Here is a 24,641-nt window from a genome sequence, read left to right as displayed (position 1 = left end):
GTGTCTGCAAGTTCGCTCGGCTCTGGCTGCAGGACACTGTAACATTAATTTTCATATGCGTAGCTCATGTTTCCATAGTATACACGATTTGCGATCTATCACGGCATTACGAGCAATAATTTGTCGCAATTTTATTAATTACTAAACATTACAGGGTAAAGATTACATAATGCTTGCATTGGCAAATCAGCAGGATCAATTTCTAACGGTGCATTGTATTTTTATGAAAAAAAAATATTTTTTGAGGGTAGATGCACAAGTGAGCGATGAAATAATATCACGTCGCGACAGCCAATATTTGATTTTAATTAACAATATGGATTTCACATCAAAATAACTTAAGATCACTTAGATTTCAACGGATTTTAAAAATTAATTGTATTTTCAAATCAATTATTGAGGGTAGATTCACAAGTGAGCGATGAAATAATATCACGTCGCGACAGCCAATATTTGATTTTAATTAACAATATGGATTTCATACCAAAATAACTTAAGATCACTTAGATTTAAATGGATTTTAAAAATTAATTGTATTTTCATGAAAAATCAATTATTGAGGGTAGATTCACAAGTGAGCGATGAATAATATCACGTCGTGATAGCTAATACTTGGTTTTAATTAACAGTATGGATTTCAAATCAAAATAACTCAAGATCGCTTCGATTTAAATGGATTACAAAAATTAATTACAAAGAAACATAACGATCCCAGACATGACGTCACGTAACGACCGCTATGCTCGACTGCCTCAATCATAATTCACAATTTCACAATAATTCTCCCCAAATAACAATGAATTACACTCGCCATTCAATCAAGGTTAGACACGTGAGCTTACCTTACCACGTGTTCAGATTATGGAATGTAGGTCACCAGAAATACACCACGCTCCCAGGTGGCTGTGTAAGCAATACATGAAACTCCGCATCGATCCCACTTGCTGATGTCGGCGAAGGATGGTCCTAATGGCGGCGGGCGCGTGGGGGTAGTACCTAGATGTATCACTTCACAGCCAAAATAGTAGGTATGCTACCTACGCATGAAATAAACATTCGGACTCATTAACCATACTAGTGCCTACTATTATTTCAGTACTAAATAATAAAAATAACTAAACGATCTTACGATGGAATCGGAATTCAATAACAATAAAAAGATCACATGAAATCGTTCAAATCTTTATTTAAGTCAAACTAAACCGGTTCCAACCCTACACCTCTGACCCGAGAAGATTTAACCCGGCAACAAACTCGGCGGGACACATCTTTTCAAAACAACACATAGTTTCTTTATTTTACAAAAGTAAGCTTATAATGGCACATAAGAAATCAAAATAACACTTGGAATAAAACACTTAGCTAAACGGTTAAAGAACGTGAGAATCTATAAGCTTTCAGAATAATCCTTCAGGTGTAAGCCTTCAGGAACGTAGCGAATTAGGCACGAGCTTGGCTAACGTCCGATCTCTAGCGCGGTCCGATCAAGAAGACGGAAGCCAGTTCCAGCGGCGGAGCCAACCGCTCCCGCCTCCAATTCAAGTTGGTAAACCTGCCTGACCAGTCTACCAACATAACGACAAAAATGCCTGCTCGTGCCTACCTTCACTCAAGATACACATCTTGACGTTCCAAAGCCTTCTACCTGTCATTTTAGTTCAATAATACGCCAATAGATGGTGGCGTTACTCACTACGCAGCTTCATTATTTCGTTACAAGCAAATAATACATAGTCAAACATTGCTAATCGACTTTTACAGGCGTCTAACTATGAACTGTAATGCTGCAATACGTCTTTCTGGTGTCTCGCTCCGACATATATATAATAGGTAATTAAGTAAATAGGTAGCTTTTCCTATTTAAAATCCAGTTGTTGTTCATTTCTATTCACTTGGGTTTTTCTGCGTACCTACTTGTTTTCGTTATAATTTTAAACTCCGGTATCGGCACGCCTCAGATGTCCTAAATCTGAAGTACTGCTGAATTGGCTTAATAGAAACGCCCTTGTATTGTATGTTCTATTAAGATCGCTGACCGTGGCTTATAGGCACGAACCATAACTAGGTTCAGCGTTATGTGTGTTACAGAATACGAATGTTATCGTTAAAAACCATTTAGAAACATAGTTTAACCGTTATTAGTAAAAGAAGAAGGTTACATCATGTGCCCAATAGCAGTATTAGCTAAAAATATAAGGTGCTAAATGATGTGAAGGTGAAGTCTTAGACTTCTAAAGCAAAGGTGAATAGGTTCCTATTACTGAACCAGTGAGCTCATCATTATCTCATGTAATGGTCTGAATTGATGGTGTGGTGATGTCGCATCATGAGTAGGTACCATCAGGTATTTGTGTTGTGGATTAATCTTTGGCCAATGACTGATTAAGTCTTCTCTTATACATAGAGGTACATTTAATTTAAGACTGCTAAGAGTAGAAGTAGCTCCAAAATAGGACACAAGATGGCGAAAGTACCGAAGATTAGCACTGGCAGCAGCAGCCGTTTCTAGGGCGTCTGTCAGGTTGTCTGGTGGGTCCAAACGCGAGAGCTTGCCCACCTCAACTCGTCGACGACCGCGGTGGCGCGCCTCGGGCCGCGGCCGGCGCCCTGTCAGTCACGCCAGTGTTGCATCGCCACGCGTTCGCCGACAACGTTCACCGTGCGCAAACGCGAATACCTGCGCTTGGGCATCGCGCGCTGCACAATCAAAAACTAAAACAATATCAAAATAAAAACAACTCAGTTTGGCACGCGAGCCTACAGGCAGTGCGGTTTAGTTCAAACATCATTTGGAGTAGGCATAGTCCACAGTGCGACCGAGTGATCACCGAAGTGGCAAGAGGCTGTGTTGCAGTTTGCACGAGCGAAAGCGGTCAAGCGGGCCGAGTTAACTCCGGCTTCGGAATTTGGCTGTGTAGGTGTTTTCCTTGCAGTGTGTCGCAATGGAAATAAGTGTTAAAATGTCGAAATCTGGTTTATGAGGAGCTTGGTGAACGTGCATATACGGCGGATAAAAAACGGGCACACGTGCTTATGTAAGCCTGATTCCGCGCATCAGACAAGTAAGTAATTTTTGTTTTGTGATGGATGGTACAGAATAAAAACGTCCACTTAGTCGGTTGACAATAAATTCCAAAAAAATATACATTTATCCAAATAAGAAGCACCTTATTCACAATGTATAAAGTGGCCTTTTTTCTCTGCACCATCATTAAATTCATAAATTAATCTAAGCTGGTCGTTTGCGTTACCGGTTTGACGAACGAAGACTCGAAGGTGGTGCTATGGAGCATGATCAATCAGGGCAGGTGCTACCGCCGATACACATCCGGTTTATACATACTTAGTCAACTTAGTGTCGTGTGCCATATATTATTAGGCATTAAGTAATCATAAAATATTCCAATAGGAGAATTTTAACATATATCTTAAATGTGTTAATTAAAAAAAATCCTCACAAAGTGGCCGTTTTCATAGTTCTCGAGTGTTGATCAAATAGACTACGAGTTATACTACATATTAATATTTATAAATTAAAAACCAAAATAAGAAATCATTAAGGTGGTTGGTTATTTTTCTTTTAACATACTTAGGTAACATATAGGCAAAAGAAAAGTGCTGTCTATTCTTTAATCTTCTGGGAAACTTTTGGCTACACGCCAACTGTCTCGATGTCTTGTTTGTGTTTACAAATATTAGTCGTGACGTATACAAACCTTGCCAAAGAGACACATGCCGTATTACCTACTTCCAGGGTATCTTCAAAGAGGTTGTTAAAACGCCTCTCTCTTCTGAGTACCGGCTGGTTCTTACGCCGATCGTTAAATTCGCAATTTTACGAGGGTGATTTACCATCCGGCTTCCACTGACCTTTATTTGAAAACCGTTAAATATTTATTGAGCCCCAGTATTAAAAAACCGGCCAAGTGCGAGTCGGACTCGCGTTTCAAGGGTTCCGTACATTACACAATTTTTAACAATGTATTTTTTATGTGAAACGTGAGTGAAATGTCTATTAAAAACCCGTAGGGGTCGGATCAAAAACGAAGTACCTAATTAAGTCTGACTCACGCTTGACTGCACATTTCTAATAGGTTTTCCTGTCATCTATAGGTAAAGAACTATTTTGTGTATTTTTTTCCAAATTTAGACCCAGTAGTTTCGGAGATAAAGGGGGGGGGATGGTCATTTTTTGCCAATTTTTTTGAATAACTGCTAAACTATTTATCTGAAAATTATAAAAAATGTATTTGAGATTCTTACAATGAGCTCTTTCATTTGATATGTATCACGGTGTCACGATATAGTTTAAAAAACTTTATTTTTTAATTTGCTCATTTACCCCCCAAAAGTGGCCTCCATATTTAAAATTCATTTGTTTACGTTACATGTCCGTTTTTGGGTTACAAACTTACATATATATGATATATGTCCCAAGTTTCAACTTAATTGATCCAGTACTTTCGGAGAAAATAGGCTGTGACAGACGGACAGACGGACTGACAGATAGACGCACGAGTGATCCTATAAGGGTTCCGTTTTTTCCTTTTGAGGTACGGAACCCTAAAAAGTGCCACAATACGAATAACTACGAACTGTAGCCGTAAATTTGATTGAATTTACGTTACGACATTGCTGACAAACTTCGTTAGACAAGCTGTATTTTTTATTTTCCACCCTGATTCTATTAAGACTAAATATAGAACAGGGTTGAATAACCCCGTTTATGTATTAAAGTTTACACAAAGGCGCTGCAAGAGCAATTAACCTTTAAATTAAATTTTAAGTGAAACGCGGCGACCTTTGCGGGTAACTTCATAAAGACAAACGTGGAGTCTAGGCATTGTACGAATAATTTTCCTGCGAGAGAGCGCTGTTAGGTAAGCCTCAAAGGAAAATACAAAGCGTACCAAGCGCATAACTGGGCTTGTGAGAGCCCGCTCTGTCCCCGAACGTCAAACATCACGTTATTTTAACTTAACACGTTCCTTGTTCCCGCTTATGTACATTTCCAAGTACCTATTTATGAAAAACATTTCGCTTTTGATTTTTCCAACAAGAGCAGCCAAACATTAGTTGATTTAAAAGTTGGCAGGAAATATATCTTGAGGATTAATGGGAAAAGTTTTCATTTTATTTATATACCTACCTAACTAATCCTGTGTAGCGTAGAAAACAAATAATATGACTGGTTTGCTTGGTTCCTAAACATTTGAACACGAGCTACTTAATACAATTAATACTTTAATTGTTAGTAGGTAGGTACCAATAAAAAATACATACATACGTACATATCAACCTGCAATCATTTCATTTGCAAACTGACCACCAAAGTTCAGGAGTAAAACTCTGGATTTAGGTAATTTTATAACATTTATCAAGTTAGTAACGTGTATCCATGTAACTCAAATAGCGTTTAGTGCGCATAGATGATGACAAGAGGAGTTTGATTGTATGGTTTAATGGTGGATCTCAAGCCAAGTTAATTAAATAGTGAATTTACGATTATCGGTGTTTTATTGAAAGTAAGAATATCATACTTAGGTTTGTAAACAAAGTCATGTTTTTTCTTAATAAACCTGTAGATACTGCTGGTGGTTCTGACGATGCAATGATTATATGAGGTTGATCGTCTCCGTCTATATAAACCACTGAAATAATTCATATAAAAAACAAAAGGTATAATGAAATTTCTAATACGGGCAAGTGAGTCGCTGGCCTGAGTTAGATATTAGATAAAAGATTCGTTTACATATATAAACCGAACTAACGAACTATAAAGACACAAATGTCACAAAATTAAATCCTTAATAGGTAGGTACCTAGGTGACATTGGGTTTTATTAAAAAGGCCCTTGCTTTTAAAATACCTACCTACCTAAATCGTTAAAATACGTTAGGCAGGTAAGTACGTGACTTACGTGAGTATTGGCTATGCGTAGGGTTTGCAATCCGGATCTGAAATGTATGAAATTATCCGGATCTAGATCCGGATCCGCGGATATTCCCATACATTTCGGATCCGTCGTGCAAACCCTAGCTATGCGCGACTGCAATCGAAGTAATAGTTAAGGTATACCTATTCCGCTTTCCGTCATTCCGTCAAATAGGCTAAAATCGCAGGCGCAACACTCATATTATTAACCAAGCCGCAAAATAAACTTGTCCACAAATCAGCCGCACTCAATAATTCACTGTGGGACAGGCATATTGCAAACTTTCAACTCCCTTTATACCGACTTAACAAGTATAATTTAACATGCAGACCAAGTACAACACTCGTACCTAGATGCCTTGCTAGATTGCTGTTGAATGCAACACGGTAATTGTAGGAGCACTAAAGGCCAAACATAATAACGTGACGTGTAAGGAAGCCAGCGAGGATAACCCTTAAGGTTAGCCGATCTAAGAAGCCTGAGGTTACACAGGGTTAAATAAAGCTCTAACGCCTTCTAGAATGGTTTAAATCGAATGATGGCTTAAATTCTACGTAATAGTCGTCCTTCACTGGATCTTGACATTCTTGACCTCCTCTAAGCTTACATTACCTTTTGTTTAGGAAGCCATTAATATTATTCAAAAACGGAAGAATAACATATACCTATTTGTTTTTTACATTGCCTCAAGAGCAACTCATGGTTTTTGTAAAAAAAAAATAACGATGAATCGGAAAATTTCCCCTAACTTATACCTATTTTACGTTTAATACTTTATATAGGTAATACCAATATTGACGACTTTTAAGTATTTAAATAACCTTTGCTATGCCGATTGATTTGACTACTGTAAAATTATCCATAGACTAGCAACATTCAATTTGGCTTGTATCTTTTACTACGCATTTGGTTTAACATGACTTATATTTGCTTATATAATTAAAAAACTAATGGTAATGAATTACCTAGTTCATTGACGCGCTTGAACTTTATTTACAATTCAAAAGATTTCATTTTGTTTTGTAACATGACGTATAGCTGGGTTGACCTCTTGTTAAATTATTCAATACACCTTCACTGTTGATGACAAGGATTTTTAGTGATGACCAAAATTCCAAGAAAAATATCAGCTAAATCGAACATATAGAATCGAGGTCGTCCATAAGTGTATGTACGTATAACGTTGATTTTAGGTATAGTACCTACACTAAAAGTACATATTGCCTACATTACGTCTGTATTTCGTCATTTTACGCCATTGAATTAAGGTGCATGGGGGTAATTTGGGAAACCACTAATATCTAATATGTATTGGTAAGCACTTGATACTTTGGCAGCATTTTAAGCGACTCTACTGCAAGGCATCCTGCATGCTGTTGCTATAGCAGAGAATGCTTCTAGTTTAGTAGATATTTGATTTTCAAAATTACCTCGTTTTGAAGCTACCGCAATAAAGCCTTAATTAAAAATACATAAGGTAAGGCCTATATAAATTAAATAAGGTGAATAATAAGAATATTAAAGTGAACAAATGTTATATTTTATTAGTCCTTGGCTGTACATAGGATCTATTATTAAAATTTTCTCTTGATAAAATACAATACCTACCCAAATGAAATATTATAGCTTTGAAATGCGACGCTGTGGGACGACGAAACTTCCAGTTTTCCCCCTTTCTGATACTATATAAAGGTACAACAATAAATTATGAAAATCTTTAGTTCAATCATACGCTGGTAATTAGCAATTTGTTGGTAAGTAGGAAATTGAGGAAGTGATATCACAATGCACGTCGTGGTAAAAATATGAAGTTTTGTTGGACTCAATATCTGTACGATTTGACACAAATATTCAATGTCCCACATCCCTACAAATGTCTGTAATCAATGCCTACTACTCAAGTACTAACCTAGTAGATATATCAAAATCATAATTTCGTCGAGTTTTCAATGAAACATGTGAAAATAGATTTCAACTAAAAAGAAAAATATGATTTTTAACCATAATTCTATTCGGATTGCTTATATGTATGTAAAGAATTATATTGTTTTCTTGTCAAATGTCAACTACCGGGACCATAGACTAGGAATTATTTCATGAAACCGATGCTGCCAAAAATACGGGGGCGCGGGGGGACGAGGTGAGCGAATCCCGTGCCGTGATTGGTCCGTTCAAAGACACGAACCAATAACGGCACGGGATTGACTCGAAGACGGAGTAAAACTACCGTATAAGTGGCAGAGGGGGTAGCGTTACTATGCTCAGTCTAGAGGATGTCTTGTCTGTGACCGGGTCTGTGTCATATTTCTACTTCAACAGGCGACAGACAGAAGACAGAATCTCATTACTTGCTACAAAAGATGGTCATTTCCGTTTATGTTCGCTTGTTTCATTACTTATTGCAAAATACATTACTGTTTTTATTTACCTATCAATATCGTAGCAGTTAAATTAGAAGTAGGTACCTACTTGTTTATTATATTCGCATATTATTTCCTTGTAAGTAGGTATTTAGTATTTATATGAAATGTTCAAGTAATTCAAGTTACAGCATTGGGAGATTCTATCTGTATTATAAGAAATACATTTAATGATTGTGTTACAGTACAGTACCTATACACACTAACGTGACGATGATGACGCAGGTAGCTAGAGAAAAAGAAACCAGCATAAGTCTAGCCTGACCGCCGACCGGAGTGAATGCTTTCTTAATTATTATATGGTTTCTATAAGTCTAGTCATTTACGCCGTCTAATTATATCAATCTGTCTAAAATTTTACTAGTGTTTTTAGAATTTCGATTCGTGAGATTTTCGGTATCGTCTTGGGTCGTCCCATTCGTTTTTCGTCAAGTTCTTAAATTAGTCCTATTCTGCTTTCGTCACCCATTCTACATTCGTCACAATCTTCAGTGACTTTCAATGTAGAATGAGTGACGAAAGCAGAATAGGCTAATTTAAGAACTTGATGAAAAACGAATGGGACGACCTAAGTCGATACCAGATTTTCTTAAATGAGAACTTTGCGCTTTGTTAGATCGTTTCTAAAGTTCACGGAGAAGAATGTGAACTGATAAGACAAATGAGACCCGGGAATCCTGACCGACGGGCGCTTATCTCAACCGTTGTTTCCCTTCCTTTCAATGCTGTCCGGGGAATATGAGTAATTGATGACTCTGAAGAAGACCTACTGTCCGTCTGTCCGTCCGCGGCTTTGTTCAGTGGTCGTTGGAGCTAGAAATCAATTTGGCATGGATATACATATATATATATATATATAAGTCAACTAGGCAAGGGGTAAAATAAAAACTAAAAAAAATTGCACTCGAGGTCTCAAATTTGGCTTATTCATTGGGCCAACATCATAAACAAGTCTGCAAAAAATCACAGCTACCGGATTTGACGCAAACGCTAATGTATAAAGTTACTGTATTATAACTATTATAAGGAACATAATTAAAATAGTAGTTTATGCAACAGTGATATAATAAGGGTTCTTAAAATTCAAGGGTCGAAGTTACAAAACGAGACGTAGTCGAGTTTTGTAAAAAAAGACCCGAGAATTTTAAGAACCAATTATGAGCTGTTGCATACATTACTTTTTCTATGACAGCTGCAGCAAAAAAAAAAAAAAAAAGAGTTATTATTAAAAAAAAGAGTTATTATTAAAAAAAAGAGTTATTATTAAAAAAAAAGAGTTATTATTTAAAAAAAATTGAGTTATTATTTAAAAAAAAATAGTTATTATTGTAAATGAAAACATACCTCTTTCAATCAAGATGATCGGAACTTGTATCTTTAAAAAAAATAAAGCAGTTGTATTATACTCATAAGATGACTGCTAGCAGTCATCTTATGAGCCTATAGACAAATCATTCAAATGACATTGCTTTAGATATCACTGTCAGTCATTTAATTGACACATTTAAGTGCTGGAGTAGAAAAAGGTATTTTTTTTCTTATAATGAAAAAAGACTGTCTAGGACACAGGAGCTTCAAGGCTCATAACCAGCACACAATCAAATTTTTAGAATTCATACGCGCCGTATAATTTCGATGTTTGTTTCCTAAAATATGAGATGAACTAGCTTATTAAGTATCTCGCGTTTACTTTGACGTCATTAAGTAGGTTTGCCTACTTTACATGTCTGACAGTAAAACGGGTTTCTGGTAGGTAGGTATACCTATATTAGATAGGTATGATCTAAACTGATAACAATACAACATATGTATCTATAAATCGTGGAAGCTATCAAGAAAACCAGACGATAAGTGGCTAGGTGCCTTTAAGTGGTTAAATGTGAGTGTGAGATTTCTTTAATTTCATCATTGTACGGTCAGCATCGAAATTAGGAAATCATTTTAGTCCATTCCCGTAGAAACTAAAACAAGGACTCCTCAGAAATAGCATTAGATAAGATAAGATAAGCATAAGATTTTTATCGAGCACTTCAAGCGGTAATTATAACAACGAAATAATCATTTTACCGCATAAGTAGGAATTGGAATTGGAACCTCATGCTTAATGCGTTCATAAAGTTAACTTTTAGGTAAATACTAACCACACGAAACATATGTTATACTGTTCCTGTATTAAGTACCCCGTAAGGAAACTATTGTTACATACTAAAGTTTTGGTTTTTATTGTGAATTTCATAATTTAAAAAATATTTAATCTTAATACCATTCCAATTAGCTGACCAAGGGCGGGTTTAAATTCAGCAAGCTGTACCAGCACCTTTTTCATTACTTACACAATTTGTTGCACAATGTTTAGATAAATACTTACCTACTTACTTCATGTACCTAAGATGGACTAATTACCTACCTAACCCTTATATTAAACCTAAGAACTGATGTAAAGTAAAAAAATAATGAAATAAATGCATTTGTATTTGTATTTTAATATTAATACTTATGCAAGTTCTTTCTAATCCTATCCTAAAAACAACAATAGTTTAAATATCTCGAGGTCACAATTTATAAATAGGTATTATCCAAAGACGAATGCTATCTTGCATTGTGTTAGGTTAGGCAATAGGCAGCATTGGAGTAACTTCTAAAGCGGAGTAATATTCATAATGGCATAAAAATATCTATTGAAACTAGAAGCACTTTCTACGGTAGCAACAGTATTGCCTGTAGCCTGTAGCGTAAATGTTACTAAAGTACGTATAAAGTGTCTCTGGTTTTATAGATAATTATTTGCTATTTTCAAAGTTTACCCGCTTTCGAAGTTACCCCAATGCACCTTGAATGGAAAAACAAGCCCTGCGTGCACGCAGCGACCGATTACTTCGTTACGACTACGACAAAAGGACATCACAACTTCAACACAATGCCACAATCGAGATCAATCATGCTCGTCAGCCGGACAGGGGCCGGCGGCCGCCATCAATTGTTTTGACAACTGATTTACGAGTATGTGTAGGTACCCGTAGTCAAGGGTAGAAATATTGATGTGAGCTATTTACCATGAATATGCATGCAATGCAAAACTTTTATGCCTAAATGAAGAACGAGGGTTCTTATTATTTTTGGGATTAGAAATAACTCTGCATAATAATTACTTATGCATGCGGTTTTTAGGGTTCCGTACCCAAAGGGTAAAAACGGGACCCTATTACTAAGACTCCGCTGTCCGTCCGTCCGTCCGTCCGTCCGTCCGTCCGTCCGTCCATCCGTCTGTCACCAGGCTGTATCTCACGAACCGTGATAGCTAGACAGTTGAAATTTTCACAGATGATGTATTTCTGTTGCCGCTATAACAACAAATACTTATGGTGCCCTTGCCTAGAGCACTATTTATATGTGAAATAATACGCGGAGATAGAGATGATGAATATTTACATATAATGAGAGAATATTTACAGCGAATATATTACAATAGGATTAAATAAGATTTAGGCTTCCGTATCAAAGAAGGAAAATTTAGTTGTGTCGAAGTGACATGACTGACACGTTGACGTAGACTTGTAGACGGGTTGTGGGCAGCCAGTATTGTGGTGCGCCACAGGACCCCCCTGAGAGAATCAGAGTCCTGCCTGAAAATGAGAAGGAAAGGTTACTTTCCGGCCAGATCGAGTGGTTCTCACCGGGACAACAGCTTGAGTAGGCTTAGCACTTGTGCCTGTAGGTGAAGCTGTATCGTTCAACATGTAGGCTGGTTTGACACGATCAATGGACACTGTCACTGGTCCTCGTAATAAATCCAATGTGACGGTCTTGTCCGTTCTGTTTAGCACGCGATATGGGCCAGTGTATGGCGGTTCTAGCGATCCACGCAGTGCATCCTGTCTAAGGAAAACATGGCTGCATGAACTTAGGTCCTTATGAACAAATACTGATTTGTTTCCGTGCCTTGATGCGGGGACAGGTCTGAGGTGTGACAATTGGCGTTTCAACTGAGTGACGAAATCATCAGGCTGCAGGGTGTTTGAGGTATGAGAATGAAAGAACTCACCCGGGATACGTAAAGGCTCACCATACACCATCTCTGCAGCTGAGCATTTGATGTCTTCCTTCCACACACTTCTTATGCCGAGTAGGACGATCGGCAACACCTCAGTCCACCTCGTGCTGTTGTGGGCCATGATGGCAGCTTTCAGGGAGCGGTGAAGACGCTCCACCATCGAGTTGGCTTGCGGATGATAAGCCGTCGTGTGACGCAGCTGTGCACCACAAAGCTCTGCCAAGACCTTAAACATACGTGAGGTAAATTGACGTCCTTGGTCAGTAGTTACGGTTTGAGGACAACCAAAACGCGATATCCAAGTGTCGTAGAATGCATGGGCTACCGTTTCAGCCGTGATATCAGACAGTGGCTTTGCCTCGGGCCACCGTGTGTACCTGTCAATGGCTGTGAAAAGGTAACGGAATCCTGATGAAGGTGGCAATGGGCCGACCAGATCAATGTGTACATGACTAAACCTTTCTTCTGGTAATTTGAAATTTCCGAGAGGAGAGGAGGTATGACGTTGTACTTTAGCACGTTGACACGATTCGCACGCACGTACCCAGGTACCGCAATCTTTGCGTACAGATGGCCACACGAATCTCTGAGTTACAAGTTTGATTGTGGATCTCGTACCTGGATGAGTCATGCAATGGATGGTGTTGAATATCTTCTGTCGATGCTGCTTGACGATAAACGGACGTGGCCTTGCTTGAGATGTGTCACAATATAAATAAACATTGGTACCTGGTACGGGTACTTTCTCAAGCTTCAATGACGAAGATCGCTTGGCAAGAAGTTCTTGTAATTCTGGGTCTTCCTGCTGAGCTTGCGCGATGGCTTCGAAGTCCGGTGGCACGGCAATGGCTTCGATACGGGAGAGCGTGTCAGCTGTGATGTTGTCTTTCCCGGAGATATGCCTGATGTCGCTTGTGAACTGCGAAATGAAATCAAGGTAATTGAATTGTCTCGGGGAACATTTCCTGTCTTTTTGCTGAAAGGCGAAGGTGATAGGTTTATGATCTGTATAAATGACAAAATGTCTGCCTTCGACCATGTAGCGGAAATGTTTGACACTTTCGTAAATAGCGAGCAACTCCCGATCGTACGCGCTGTATTGCGTCTGTTGCCGTGTCATCTTCTTTGAGAAGAAAGCAAGTGGTTGCCACTGTCCTTGTACAAATTGTTGTAAAACGCCGGCCACGGCCGTGCTTGAAGCATCAGTAACAAGAGCGAGTTCTGCTTCCATAATGGGATGAGCCAGTAATGTAGAGTTTGCAAGACTAGACTTACAGTTCTGAAATGCCTCTAACTGTTGATCAGTCCAAGTTAGTGGAGACGAACTTTTCAGTTTAGGTCCAGTTAGCATGTCGTGAAGAAGGGCTTGGTGTTCGGCAGCGTGAGGAACGAATCTTCTATAAAAGTTCAGCATGCCGAGAAACCTGCGTAAGCCACCGACGGTCTTTGGAGGAGGATATTCCTGCATAATCTTTACCTTCTCGTCGATGGGACGCGTGCCTTCTTCAGAGACAGTAAATCTGAGAAATGTGACTTCTTTCTGACCAAAAGAACATTTGGATTCATTGATGAGCATACCGTACTCATGGAACCTATCGAAAACTTGCCGTAAATGATCTAAGTGCTGCTCGGCATCTTTAGAATAGATGAGCACGTCATCGATGTAGGAGTACACGAAGTCCAGATCTCTGAGCACCTCATCCAGGAACCGTTGAAAGGTTTGGGCAGCATTTCGGAGTCCAAATGGCATGAATGGGAAGGAGAACATTCCAAATGGGGTTGTAATTGAAGTTTTGCAAATGTCATCTTTGAATACGGGAATTTGGTTGTAAGCTTTAACTAAATCTATTTTTGAAAATATCTTACTACCAGCGAGTCGATGTGCGTAGTCCTCTATGTGGCGGACAGGGTATCTGTCGGGAATAGTGCGTGCGTTCAGCGCGCGGTAATCCCCGCACGGCCGCCAACCGTTGCCTTTCTTTGGCACCATGTGTAGCGCCGACGCCTATGGTGATTCAGCGCATTCCGCTACACCGTCGCGAAGCATCTCTTCAAACTGCTCCTTAGCAATCTTCAGGCGGTCTGGAGCTAAGCGGCGTGGTCTACAGAAGGTAGGAGGACCTGGAGTAGTTCGGATGTAGTGAACAGTGGAATGCTTTACCTTTCGCGGCAGTCCAGATGGTTTCGTTAAGCTGGGATACTCTGCTAGCAAGCGGTGGTACTCACTGTCACCCGAAATTGCCTTAACGCTGGGTTGGTTGCAGTGCTTAAGCTGTCCCGTAGTTGACAAAGTTGTTAAGCTGTCAATAAGTAGTCTTCTATTTCTGCAATCGATAATAATACCATAATGTGCAAGAAAATCTGCGCCGATTATAGGTTTGTTTACATTTGCTACGACAAAGTTCCATATAAAATCTCGGCGTAAACCTATGTCTAACTTTTGCTTGATTATGCCGTACGTTTGTATAAGCGAACCATTAGCGGCAGTAAGTGAATAATTATCAGGCGACTTGCATTTAGGCATAAAATTGCGTGGCAGAACGCAGAGGTCAGATCCGGTATCAATGAGGTATTGAATTTTAGTTACTCTATCTGTGATGAATAGGCGGCTGGTTGTAGTATGACAGTCGGCGGCCGCCACGGTAGACTGTCTTGCTAGTTTTCCGAGTTGCACGGCGGAATGCAATTCCGTGCGTCTGCATTAAAGTGACTATGGTACCAGCACATACCTGATTTGACAGCTCGATACCGACCGTGTGACTTCGATCTGCTGCGACTGCGCGACCTGTTCCTGTTAAAACGCGAACGTCGCTGACCGCTGCCGTTACCGGTGCTTAGCTGAGCAATCTGTTGCGTCATTTCACTCTGGATGCGCGCCGTTATGGATTGCTCCATCTTCTTGAACATGTCTTCGAACGAAGTCATACTTGCAACCTGCTTAAAAGAAGAACAAGGTGTCACGTCGATGATTTGGTCTGCAAGGATCGCGATGTCGTCTAAAGAAGCCGTCTTCTGAGACGCGATGATCGCTTGCACTTGAGTAGGTAGACGAGTCGACCACAAACTTCGGAGAAAATCGTCAGTGACACTATCGCCAGCTAATCCTCGAAGGTGACGAAGGAATTGGCTTGGTTTCCTGTCTCCAAGTTCTTCAAATTGCAGCAACTGACGTCTTTTGTTTTCTTGCGACGTTGACAGACGGTCGATCAATTGTTTTTTCAACTTTTCGTATTTATCTGTTTCTGGGGGCTTCGTTATGATATCCCGTACTTCTCGAGCCGTTTTGGGATCTAGCTCTCTGATCACTTGAAAATATTTGGTAGAATCTGCTTTCACGCCCCAAACGGCGAACTGCGCCTCGACCTGGGCGAACCAAACTTCCGCATCTTCTGCCCAAAAGGGTGGTAATCTCATGGTGAGACGATCAACCGCAGCACTTGATCGTTCGGGCTCTATATTGCCGGTAACAGAATCTTCGAATTCGTCGGTCATTTTTAAAATTTTGAAAGTCGCGGGTCACCAATATGGTGTCCTTGCCTAGAGCACTATTTATATGTGAAATAATACGCGGAGATAGAGATGATGAATATTTACATATAATGAGAGAATATTTACAGCGAATATATTACAATAGGATTAAATAAGATTTAGGCTTCCGTATCAAAGAAGGAAAATTTAGTTGTGTCGAAGTGACATGACTGACACGTTGACGTAGACTTGTAGACGGGTTGTGGGCAGCCAGTATTGTGGTGCGCCACATACTAAAACCAGAATAAAATAAAGATTTAAGTGGGGCTCCCATACAACAAACGTGATCCATTTTTGGGATACATAGCAGAATGTGCAAGTCGCAAAATGAGCACTAGTGCAAATCGCAGAAGGTGCAGGTAGTAAAACGTGCAGATCGTAAAACGAGCAGGTCGCAAAATGTGCAAATCGTACAAAGTGCAGGTCGCGAAATGTGCAAATCGTAAAAAGTGCAGGCCGCATAATGTGCAAATCATAAAAAGCGCAGGTCGCCAAATGTGCAAATCGTAAAAAGTGCAGGTCGCGAAAGGTGCATATAGTAATGTCGTTTGCTTTGTGTGTCGTCCCTAGTTAAACTGCATGGTACAAAGTCCAACGGGCATATTTCAAAGCACTGCCTCATAAATTATTTGCTCATAAAACAAGGTCACGATAAGGTATCAAAATAATAAAAAAGATAGCAGGTTTGTTTCAAAATATTTTAACATTCGGTAATCAACAGAAGCCTTATTGGCAACGATTACGCTTTTTGGACCTGTAGAATCTGAGCTCTATTTCAAAATCTACACATTTGGCGACTTGCTCATTATGCGATCTGCTTGCACATTTTGCGATCTGCTCATTATGAGATCTGCACATTTTGCGATCTGCTCATTATGAGATCTGCACATTTTGCGATCTGCTCATTATGAGATCTGTACATTTTGCGATCTTCTCATTATGAGATTTGCACATTTTGCGATTTGCTCATTTTACGTAGCCTGCACATTTTGCGACTTGGACATTCTGCTATGTATCCGATTTTTGACCGAAGTTAAGCAACGTCGGGCGGGGTCAGTACTTGGATGGGTGACCGTTTTTTTTGCTTGTTTTGCTCTATTTTTTGTTGATGGTGCGGAACCCTCCGTGCTCGAGTCCGACTCGCACTTGGCCGGTTTTTAATTAAACATTTACATTTTCAAAGAAAATAATGTGTATGATTTTTTATAATTTTACCGAGTGAAGGGTCTAATAAAATAACATTCAACACGCTTACTTCTGCAAACATATTTCTAATGTAATAATTAGTGTAGAATTGCTTATTACCTTATAAATGAAGTGGATCGTTGGGATAAAAATCCGAAACAGTAATCAATAATTAGTAGGTAACCTACTCCATAAAAATACCTACCAAAATTTCAAGTCATCATCTCCGATATTGACTTTACGTTTTAACAGATAATCGATAACCAATAAGTACAATTTTTTCAGCAATTATCACTGACTTAATATAAAAGAAATAGACACACAAAGCAGAACAAAAACGTCAAGAAATGTGGATCCCAATGACGTTTCGCACCATTTGCATTGATGATAAAAACGCTTACGTAAATTTTGAGTCAAGATAAATGTTTCGTACAGAAAAGAGCTTAATGTCGTAAGCATTAAGTGTCAAATTTGCAAACATAAGTACCAACACTGTTAAAAAATTTAGTCCGATGGCACTAAACGTAACGTATTTACGTCAAACAACGTCAAACGAGAATAATGAACGAATGGAGTCACTTTGGTACACTTTAATCTGGGGGCACGGTAGTGCCCCCGCCAAGACGAGCAAAGCGAAGCCCAAGGGCACTACCTACCTTTTCTCGAAGCGCTTCGTCGTTTTTTTGAACCCTCATAACTTGGGTTTGGATTATACCAGATAAACAAAATTCTCGGGATATGATGTCAATAGTGGACTTATATAAAAAATTTCAATTGCATAGCTCTTATACTTAAGATTTTATTCATATCTAAAAAAACCCCAATTTCGTCACTGACTCACTCACTCACTGTTGATCATCAAAACCTCTAGGGTACTTCCTGAAGTCCTAGGAAGCTGAAATTTGGTATGTAAGATAGTATTAGTACACAAACAACAAAATAATTCAAAAACTTGAAATTTTTTGCCCCTAAGGGGGGGAAAGGGGGGTGGAATTTTGTATGGGAAATCAATAACCGCTGAACCGATTTAGTTGAAATTTGGTATGTAGATAGTTTTTGTAATGTGGAATGGCATTGAATAGTTTTCAACCCCAAAATCACCCCGTAAGGGTGAAAAGGGGGTGAAAAAGGGCGTTAGGGGAAAAGGAGGGTTGAAGTTTGTATGGGGAATCAGTAAAAAGCAGATTGTATAAAAGATGCCCCGAGGTACGTATTTCAGGATTTTTAATAGTACCTTAAATCACACGCGCAACCCTTTAAATTAGGTGATGGAAGCAACTTACAAAAAGAAGTGAAATCCCACCAAAAACATTTTCATGTAAAATATTGCCAAGACGAAACCATAAGGCTCGCACTGACAAAAAGTTATCAGATCTCTTGTAGAGCCAAGCTTCTAACTCTACAAGTCCTAACTTCACAAACTCTACACCTTAGTCAAAATATGTGGCTTGGCCGTTTCGTTACTCCAAGAACTATTGTATTATAAAAAATAATGAATAGTGAATACATTTTTCACCTTACGTCCATGTGACAGTAGCGAAACGGTCAAGCCACATATTTTGACTAAGGTGTAGAGTTTGTCAAGTTAGGGCTTGTAGAGTTAGAAGCTTGGCTCTACAAGAGATCTGATAACTTTTTGTCAGTGCGAGCCTTATGGTTTCGTCTTGGCAACATTTTACATGAAAATGTTTTTGGTGGGATATGTATTACTGTACAGGAAAACCAATTGAAGTAATAAATAAAACAAATTTAATTTAATCGGGAGCTCAAATAAAATTAATTCGTGGTTCAAATTCAAACAAATCAAATTTTTAATTCGTAAGTATACGTCTTTAAATACTAATATCCTTGAAATAAATTCTACTTATTAAATAACTGTGTATTTAAGATCTACATTTACTCATAGCGGGGACATTTAGATACTGATTGGATTTTTTTTATAAAGTTTACCTATACTTTATAAAAAAAATCCTGTGGTTGTCACTGTGTTCCGACAGGTTTAGCATTTACAGTTAGTCGATATAAGCCCTTATTGGTGGTGTATATGTCGGAAACAGGGAAATGGGCCGAACACACAAGTGCCGTTTTGCCTTGTTTAAAACTGCATCACCCCTATATCTTGCTATAATTAAATAGCAGTCCACTTTGCACGTCGCATAGGTTTTCTTGGAAATCTTGAATTTAAACATAATATTATTTCTTATGATTCCATATAAAAATATAAAAAAATATTGACCTCACATCGACTCATTAGATTTTTGTTCCTTAACATCCCTTCTTTGGTACTAACAAATTAATTTATTCAAAACCTCAAAATAAATTATGTAATGCTATCCAAAGAACTAACCGAAAGAAATACATTCCATCCTTTTTCCTTGTTTTATCATTGTTATTTTTACATATTTTAACGGCACATTTCGTAATTGTTGACAACTTCACATTTGAGCGTTTCAAACAAGACTAAACGAAAAAGTAATGCATGATCTGTTTTGACATCACTTTTGTGGGGCCATTTTTGGCGGCTGATTGGGTATCCAGTTCTTTATACTATATCAATGGCAATTATCCATATTTTGCAATATGTACTACTGTTATATTGAGCAGCTTTTACCATGAAACCAACCACGAAACCGCGAAAAATGCATTGGCTGTTTCATACCAATTTTTGGCAAATCAGATGAATTCAGATTTCGATGTTTTCTATGATTTCAGTGTTTTCTATAGAGCTAAAATTTTGGGGTTGTATATTTAGTAAGTAGGTATGTAGTTAACTACATACTTACTAAATATACAACTTTAAAGTTGCTCAGAATGTTCATGTTAATTAAAAAGTCACCCTGTACTTCTAAAAAACATACAGGATGACTTTTTAATTTTATTTATTTATTTATTTAAACTTCGTTGCACAAAATATATATATATAGTACCGTTCAGGCAATTTTCGAAGGAATAAACAGGTGGCCTGACGTTACATTAAATCCCCAAACTAAACTTGCTAGGCATGAGTTACCCTCCTATCACTGTAATCCATTCTCTTATGTACCTACCGACATAAGTCGCCCATCTTTTTTATAGGTCCTGATGCTGCATGTCCCGCGGTAAACGTTATCGCAATTTCTGATGCGTTTCTTGTTACGGCCAATCAGACATAGCGGAGCTCGCTCCTCGATGCACTTGGCTCGGGCGTTCTCGGCACAGTTCGGCCGAGTCAGCGGCAGTAGAGCCAGTAGCCGAGCTCGCGCGGCACGGAGGGTTACTAGCCTTCCCGCCAGTCCGCCGTCTCGCCTGACAGCCGGCTGCTCGCGTCGGCAGCGCTCGACTTCACATCGTAAACAATAAAAAAAACACTTAACATTGTCAATGAAAACCTTAAAAAATCCAGTCGATAAAAACTTAACTTTAGTCCTCAATCTTAATAACTGCAATAACCAGTAAATCTAGACGGCCGGCCGCAGTGACTTTGGAAATGTAATGTCAAGTGTTTTGGTGATCGAAGTGAAAGGAGTTCTTTCGTATAATTGTGATACTGAAGTGCTGTGTAACTGTGCCGAGCTCGGCCAATGATTAACCATAAGTAGAACAGACTTGGAAGCATGCTCGATGATGTACCGGCACGATAGAAACTCGATGACTGTAATTGAACGCTGTTTATCAATCGAAGTACATTGCTGCACTTAATATTCTACAGTTGATGTTCGTATGAATTGAAGCGTGAGTACCTCAAGATATTTTTATTACATTCTGTGTATTATAGGTATATATAATTTTAATTTAAGCGTCAGTTTTGAAATAAACTTTTAGGTTACATTTTTTGTCAACGGTACCGACACAAAAGAAGACAACTGATAAAAACACATAAAGACACACGCTGGAAACATACAGGAAAATATTTTAATACCTACTACAATGTAGGCAATTTTATTGTTTATTGCAAATGATACGATTAATAAATAAGAATAACATAGGCACCAGAAGTAGTGAGCAGTGAACACCAGCTGTTTTCTTATCAATAAAAACAGTGTTATCTTTTCAGAGCACTACAGTAACGTGTCAAACGTGTCATGCATACAAATTTAAATTAGGTGAGCGGGTATACTGTGCATACCAATGAGACCGAAATCCCCATTTATAGCTATAACATTGAAATTTAGGTACATGTTCGTTAACTTTAACAACGAGTTCGACGCGTGTTACTAAAAGTCAAAGGTTTAAGGTTCCGTCACACAGGCGCGTTTTCCGGGCGGGGCGTGAGCGGAGCGTGAGCGTTTTATATGTAAAAGCGGCGCGCCCCGCTCACGCCCCGCCCGGAAAACGCGCCTGTGTGACGAAGCCTTTAGGTATATTATCGGTATTAGATTGAGTAGGTGGGTAGGTATTAATAGATTTTTCCAAAAACCCCGATATCTACTGACATCTATTTCTCAAAAAAACACCATGGGTTGGTCTCTAAAAATTACATTTATATAATTAGTAATGAAACGTACATGTCATTGTCTGTGTCATATCGGGGATACAGACATTTTTGGACCCCGTTTGCACTCACCTGTATAACATGCATTTTTTAGTTAAAAATATACCGTATTTACAGATACGAGATATTCGTTTTATTTTACAGTTTTCTTCGCTGTCTCAAACTGGAAGAAATGTAGGTTGGTGAGACCTAATAAAACTCGGAGAGTGTGCCAACTCGGTTCTACAAGAAAACTTACTCGCATTATTTCTAGGTCGTTAAAGAAACTTACCAAATTCAATACATAGTAAATACTAGAGATGCCACGAATATTCGGCAACTATTCGGTATAAATAAATATCTGTTGTACCTACCTAAAAAGAAAATTTACTCAATAAAAATAACCAAAAACCAGGTAGGTACCTATATTTAATATTTAAAATGTATTCTTGGACAGTTGTTAAATACGATTCAGACACTTTATTGAGCATTTGTTGATTACAAAATATTTTATTTTTATCATGGGTCTGATTTGATTGATGCTATTAATTTTGTTCAACAAAAAATATATCTTAGCAACATTGTGCTTTGTTGGTGAACATCAGTTTCATAATTTTATTATTGTGACTCAAAATGTTCGCATTTCATGCCGAATATTCGGCGCTTAGGCCGAGAGAGGGCCCAAGTATTCGGTATTTGATTCGGTAGGGGAATCTCTAGTAAATACCTGTCTATAAAGGTAGATTTATAGGAGCTGGCGCGAGAATTGTACTTGAACTTTAAAATTTCCACATAAAATACGCACCAGCTTTCGTGACTCAACCGACACATATAGACAGACGTACCTAGTACTAGCTAGGCTAGTACATAGTAAATACGTGTAATATATTGACTTGAATGGCGAGAAATCCTGATAGTCTCCGTGAATAGCCGTCCTTCGCAGCACCTGTCGCAAATAGACACGATCATATAATACTAATACTACCGCGCTTTTACACTATTGTCACACTAATAGTTTACCGTCGTGAGCTGTAGGTAAAGTTTCAAAGACATTTCATTTAGTTTGACAGCTGCTGTATTGAATTCTACAATTTGGATTGTACGGTTCATTTCGTTCATTCATTTGGCAAGCGTGAGAGATGCAATACTAAATCGCCTTTCTTGGTCTTATATCCTTGAGTCCTACCCTGCACACACAATTGGCACGCAATATTGTAAGCACCCCCCAAATATAGAAGTTGCACATGTTCATCTTACCTATTTGCCACCTGGAACTTCGCATTTACTTATTACCTGGCTTAAAAAACCTATTATACGTGCCATCCACAGAAATTGGGTAAGTAATTGGTTTGTGGACTTTGTGGTCACATCGCATGAATCTAATGGAATAGGTACTGATAAAGATCGGCAGCTCAGTGTATCCTTCTCATTATCTTACCTCCCTTTCATTCAAATTCGTTTCAAAACTGTGTGAGCGTGACAGATAATAAAATATACGGAAACGCATATTTAATGAAATATTAATACAATCATTTAAATTCAAATTAATTTGAAATTATAATAGCACTAGTTAGTAGGCATAGCAACTGTTTGTCGCGTAAAAAGTTCGGCAAGTAGATAGCTACTACTTAGCTATAAAATAAAATCACAATCTTATAGTTGGTCAAACCAATTTGTCAGTCAGTAAGAACCAGCAAAACCATACTCATCCTTTTCTTTTGGGTGTTAGTATTAGTGTAAGACAAAGAGAGTATGGTTCTCTTTGTCTATGTTTCAAATGAGATAGTCCTTTGACAAACTATACTTATAAAACCAACACTCAGTCTGCCCCAAAAGTACGTTAAGCACTTTTACAGCATTTAAGATTAAAACCAACTGTAAGGTTTATTTTTAAGACCTTTACGCGTAGTCCGATCTGCTACTTCTGACGCTGACTGTACCTACGCTAAATTTGGGAGGGTTTAAAAAGTTTATCTGCAGCTGACTTCACTTTGTAAAAGGAGGATGGAAATACTCCCTCGGGTGTTAAGTTCCACGTAAACCACAGATGCGGTAAAAATATCACGTCTGCAGTTAACTAGGTACAAAATGAATACCTAGTAAGTCACTAAACAGATTAATCGTACGTCTGTCTAGACGCTGTTAGTTTTTTGCACGGCTTGATTTACCTGTAAAAAATAACCCGAAACGGAATATTTCATATTTTATGTTTAAATAAATTGGTAAAACCTATTTACTGCTGTAAAATTTAACGTGTAGATAGTATTTATATTCATATATATAGTGTAAGTCGAATTTAGATTAGACGCTTATGTCTGATATTGAGTTGTATTACCTGACGTATTATAATAGTACTATTTGATGCCAATATCTAAAATATACCAGAGTTATTTTATGACCTGACTATTGCCTTATTCCCTACTGGGCTTTAACTATAACTACTTGAGCGGGCTTCATAATTTACAAGTTTGTTTATTATTAAGTTAAGTTAAGATTATTTACATTTTGTCACTCTCTAATGCACAGACACGTTGATGTCTTTTGGCTACCCATTACACTGATTCCAGGGCCCGTACTTTTCATGCCGTTGACGCAAAAATGACGTCACGCTGCATAGAGTATGATCCCAAGTATCCCAAATAGTTTTATTGTAATTATTAATCATTAGTCGTCAATCATGTTAATCATACATGTACAAATTACTTCAATAGTAGTTTGTGTCACACGGTATCAAAATTATTTCGTCTTGGGTGTTAACACTTGAATCCGTACGCTCAGGATTCTACTTTAGAATCCATCGCTTCATGCAGGATTCAATGTACGCCCTTTACGGAAATATTATCATTTTGATCCCTTGTAACACAAACTACTCTTGAAGTAATTTGTACATGATTAAAATGATTGACGACTAATGATTAATAATTACAATAAAACTATTTGGGATCATCCTATATGCAGCGTGACGTCAAATTGATGTCAACGGCATGAAAAGTACGGGCCCTGCTGATTACACACATAACACAAACCTTCTAGGATGTGTTTAACCTTTTCGACGCCGTGTCAAACACAAAA

The 24,641-nt window shown here is 38.3% G+C and overlaps 2 protein-coding genes across 6 annotated transcripts in view; one reads left to right on the top strand and one right to left on the bottom strand.

Annotated features, from left to right (window-relative positions):
* The first annotated feature begins 2,788 nt into the window (after positions 1–2,788).
* LOC134648759 (diacylglycerol lipase-beta) overlaps positions 2,789–24,641 on the top strand; it is a 92,806-nt gene continuing 70,953 nt past the window's right edge. For 4 of the 5 annotated variants that reach the window (XM_063503300.1, XM_063503298.1, XM_063503299.1 and 1 more), the window contains exon 1: positions 2,789–3,062. The gene's annotated coding sequence lies outside the window, so the exon portion shown is untranslated. Of the gene's footprint in view, positions 3,063–20,219; positions 20,831–24,641 lie in introns of those variants that run through there. The other variant, XM_063503296.1, reaches the window with a different exon arrangement.
* On the bottom strand, positions 14,412–15,898 carry LOC134649134 (uncharacterized). Its single transcript, XM_063503848.1, has 2 exons — positions 15,235–15,898; positions 14,412–14,527 (listed from the first exon to the last, which is right to left on the bottom strand). The coding sequence occupies exons 1-2, from the start codon at positions 15,896–15,898 to the stop codon at positions 14,412–14,414; spliced, it is 780 nt and encodes a 259-aa protein (XP_063359918.1).

The sequence above is a fragment of the Cydia amplana genome, chromosome 6 (assembly GCF_948474715.1).
Source record: "Cydia amplana chromosome 6, ilCydAmpl1.1, whole genome shotgun sequence".
In the NCBI taxonomy this organism is placed as follows: domain Eukaryota; kingdom Metazoa; phylum Arthropoda; class Insecta; order Lepidoptera; family Tortricidae; genus Cydia; species Cydia amplana.
The sequence above is the reverse complement of the archived record's forward strand: the minus strand, read 5'-3'. Positions and strand labels throughout refer to the sequence as shown.